The 4,013-nt window shown below is 41.2% G+C and overlaps 1 protein-coding gene across 1 annotated transcript; it reads right to left on the reverse strand.

The window, feature by feature from the left end:
* Positions 1–341: 341 nt before the first annotated feature.
* On the reverse strand, positions 342–3,381 carry LOC121393571 (interleukin-17F-like). Its single transcript, XM_041562393.1, has 3 exons — positions 3,292–3,381; positions 2,875–3,080; positions 342–1,257 (listed from the first exon to the last, which is right to left on the reverse strand). The coding sequence occupies exons 1-3, from the start codon at positions 3,319–3,321 to the stop codon at positions 990–992; spliced, it is 504 nt and encodes a 167-aa protein (XP_041418327.1). The 5' UTR covers positions 3,322–3,381; the 3' UTR covers positions 342–989.
* Between the last annotated feature and the right edge of the window lie 632 nt (positions 3,382–4,013).

The following is a 4,013-nucleotide window of genomic DNA, read 5'->3' on the forward strand; positions in this document are numbered from 1 at the left end:
CTCAACATTTGATCTTTGCATAAATTGCTAGCTCTTGGGTTTAATAAAATTCCACCGCACACCTGTAACTCACTTAAACTGTAATGGTGGTGCTGGTCATCCATTGGCCCGGGTCTGGTCCCTTAACAACAGCAATCGTTTGGAAACAGATCCGCACACACACACACAAGATTATGCAGTCGGGGGGGTTGACCCCTTTTATTATGCCACCATGCCACCAGAAATTCAACGTTTCGGGGGAGAAAACCCTCCCTTCATCAGGATGCTGATCCTGATTAAGGGTGGGTTTTCCCCCTGAAACGTTGAATTTCTGGTGGCATGATAAAATGGGTCAACCCCCGACTACATAATCTTGTGTGCATGCAGATCTGTTTCCAAAAGAAATACAGTTTTTCCCTAAGGACCCCTCTGAGATACTTGGGGGCCCAGAACAAATGCACTCCCTGCCCTACCCTAAATCCATCATTGATTAGATAAAGACCAACAGTTGTGTAACATACTATTGACATCTATTGACACTACTTGCTCTAGAGCCAGAGCAAGAATCTAGAGAACTATAGAATACAGAGTAAGAATCTAGAGAACTATATAATACTAATACTAGGAAAGAGAACTACTCAAATCAGAAAAGCCCAAACTGTAGAGCCCCTGCTTGTTAGTGTAACAGCCGCAGGAAGGTGTTGTTTAACAACAGTCAGGGCATGTAGCTTAAGAACCTTCTTTGAGGAGGTAGATCTTGCAATATTTTGCAACAAGGGGTGTCCTTGTATTTTAGCCACAAAATAAGACTCTGCCTAGCAGAGCAAACCCTGCCATCATTAGAAAGTGGCAGGAGTTGGCTGCACTTTAGTTAATCAAAAAATACATTCATTGTACAGTTGGAGTTTCTGAACAGCCTTTAGGAAATTCAACATAATCTCACTGAGATCAAATGAAAATTATGAATGGCATTGTACATTTGGGAAGAATACAATTTCCTTGCTGCCATATCAGTCCAGCGAACTAGCTGGTGGCAACAAATCCTTTTGCAGATGGTGAACAATAGGCCAAACACAGGTACAACCAACGGTGACCATCTTCTTCTCCAGCCTAAAAGTTGAGTTACATCCTTTCATCTTGCGCAGAACCAGAATTTCCTGCCTGATAGGAACGGAGTTGATGCTCGGATCCAGGTTGCCTCGTGCGTCCAAACATTGGGTGTGACGGCATTTGGCCTCATGGATCATAGAAGGGAATCTGTGGTCATCTACGTCTTTACTGTAGGCAAAAGAGGAATCAATTGGTTCATTATCTGTAACCGCTGAAATAATAGTGTAATAGCTAAGAAATTAATTAACAATACATCCCATCTATGAATAGTTTTAATCTTCAATGTATTTTCACTTGCATAGACAAAAAATCCAAAGAGCATTGCCAAATATGGAATATTCTATGCACAGAAAAAGCTATGCTTCACCATTTTCAACCTCTCTAAAGGAAAGAAATGGAAGTCCAGTCAGACTTTGGAATAAACTTTAGAATTTCCTTTAAGGTTTCAGTCTTAGACTTGGTAATTGAACACTGGACAAGGACAGGATGACTTATATGTCTTAAGGCCTCCATACACAGGCCAATTGATATCTATCCGGAAGTCGGCCAGATCTCTATTGATCTCAGATCGCGGCCGCAACTGTGCGTTTATGTGGTCCCGCAATCCTACCAACCGTATCAGATGCATTATGATCCGTTCCTTGGGCCCACGATCAGATCAGCCTGAGATCACCCACAATGTGGGCATATCGGGGAGAGATCCGCTCGTTTGGCGACATCGCCAAACAAGCATATCTCTACATCTATGGTCACCTTTAGAAGAGAGAAGTTCCTGTAGACAGTTGGTAGATTATCCAAGCACCACCTAGTAGGGGCAGACTAGACTGGTACACAAGGACACCAGATAAACACCCCCTAAGCCAAGTTATCTGTAGGCCTGGGTTTACCCAACCTTTAAGCCTGCTTCTTCTACCATGGACAACACCCCATCCTACCTGAATGAAATAGAAGAATAAGAACGAAGAAAGAAGAAAAGATTGGCAGAAGGGTCGATAGAAGAGGAAAATTGGATGAAATAACAAGAAAACAGAAAAAGAAAAAAGCTGAGTGGAGAGAGTAGGAAAACTCATTTGGATACAGTGCCTATAGTCTAAGGCAATGGTTTCTGGCCTTTTTTCATTCAAATACCCTGCTAGGTACGACACTTGGAAATGCCTATAATAAGGATATTATTTTATAAAGCACCTCCTTTCATCAGTAGTTCCAAGAATATCTAATTAGTATTTGAAAGTTTCCAGAAAAATCAATAAGAGCACCCTCTCCCTTAATCTTAACCCAACTGGCCTTTAAGCTTCCCCCATTCACTGACCCAAAATAGCAGTCAAACCTATGGTTTTGGGACCTCTAGCTCTATGATCCTCAACTAGTGGCTCATGAGTAACATGTTGCTTATTTTTCAATTTCTGCTTTGGAGGCACATTTTGGTTGCATAAAAACCAGTTGTACTGCAAAATATGAGCCTCATGTAGGCTACCAGTCCACATAGTCCACCCAGGAACATGTTTCATCCCTTGCATTGCTCACCAACATCTTAATGTGACTTAGGGGTAAAAAAAAAGTTGTGGATTCCTTCTCTAGACTAAGGTTTTATTATTATTATTTATTATTATTAACATGTATTTATATAGCGCCAACATATATAGCAATCCAGATACTAAGGTTATCTGGTGTGGCCCATCACCATTGTACCCTAGAACCTTTGTAGTAGGAATCAAACATTTTAAGATATGCATTTCACCCTAAAAGCTTTACCTCTTTCTTATTTTACAAAAATATAACAATTACCTGTAGTCCCAAGGAGACAGAGAACGATTGCTGAAATCTTTGCCCAGACTATGAGGCCGTTTTTTGATGTTCAATCTGACTCTCACCACTTTTGGAAATGTCCCGTCTCTATTGGGCAGGCAGTCATTATGACGTTGCTGTGCCTTCACACCATGGAGAGAGACCACAATGACTCCCAGGGCAAACAGCAGCAGAGTAACGTGACCCTGGGGGTAAAATGGGAATAAAGCATTAGAAGATGAGATGAGATTTGGACAGCGGTGGCTTAAAATAAAGCCACTCACATCTCATTCACAGCCAAAGACTATCAGGAAGGCATTGAGTTCAACAACATGCCCAATCCTTGCATAAAGACTTCCCATTGCCCACAGAGATATAGTGACTAATAACATAGAAGAAAGACTTATGAATTCATACCATAGTGACTCCCATGGAGGAGGCCATCATGCAGTTCTTCTGTACAAATAAGCTGGTGCAGACGACTGTTCTGGTCTACACATCTCTAGACCCTGATATTTTATAGGGAGGACAACCTGCATTGGGATTTCCATTGTACCTGTAGGATTACGTGAGTTATCAAGCTTGCGGTTTTCCTCTATGATATTTTCCCTGCAGATCCGTCAGTGCTGAGTTTGTACAAAACTAGGAAATGATGCGCTAATGGGCCTCTCGCCCCTGATCTCTGCAAGTCACTCATTAACCATGTCAGATATTCCCAGAGCTGGAATAGAGAATTTGCATATGACCCAGCAGAACCTGCAGAATGGGCTTGTACAGGAATGTGACAACTGGTGCTTTCCATGTAAAATGAATAAATAGATTGATGGGATAAAAAATATAATTGAATGATCATTGTATGTTATTTCCTCAACTCCTCCATGTTTTCTTAAAAGCGTTGTTCATCTTTAAATTAACTTTGCAATATGCAATTGGTTTTCATCTTTTATTATTTATGGTTTTTGAGTTATTTAGCTTTTTATTCAGCAGCTCTGCAGTTTGCAGTTTCAGCCATCTGGTTGCTAGGGTCCAAATTCTGTGCAGCAACTGGGACACAATGCTCTGTTATACAAATAGCTAGAATCTCAGCTGCCATAAAGCAGGACAGGACTGCTGCTTACAATGGGGATCAGATAGGATCT

The sequence above is a fragment of the Xenopus laevis genome, chromosome 5L (genome assembly GCF_017654675.1).
Source record: "Xenopus laevis strain J_2021 chromosome 5L, Xenopus_laevis_v10.1, whole genome shotgun sequence".
In the NCBI taxonomy this organism is placed as follows: domain Eukaryota; kingdom Metazoa; phylum Chordata; class Amphibia; order Anura; family Pipidae; genus Xenopus; species Xenopus laevis.

Excerpts from the sequence above, each read along its gene's own strand:
- LOC121393571 (XM_041562393.1), bottom strand. The coding sequence starts at position 3,321 with ATGATGGCCTCCTCCATGGGAGTCACTATG. Across the intron at positions 3,081-3,291 it reads CCTCCATGGGAGTCACTATG|GGTCACGTTACTCTGCTGCT; the intron begins GTATGAATTCAT and ends TTTTACCCCCAG. Across the intron at positions 1,258-2,874 it reads CTGTCTCCTTGGGACTACAG|TAAAGACGTAGATGACCACA; the intron begins GTAATTGTTATA and ends TTTTGCCTACAG.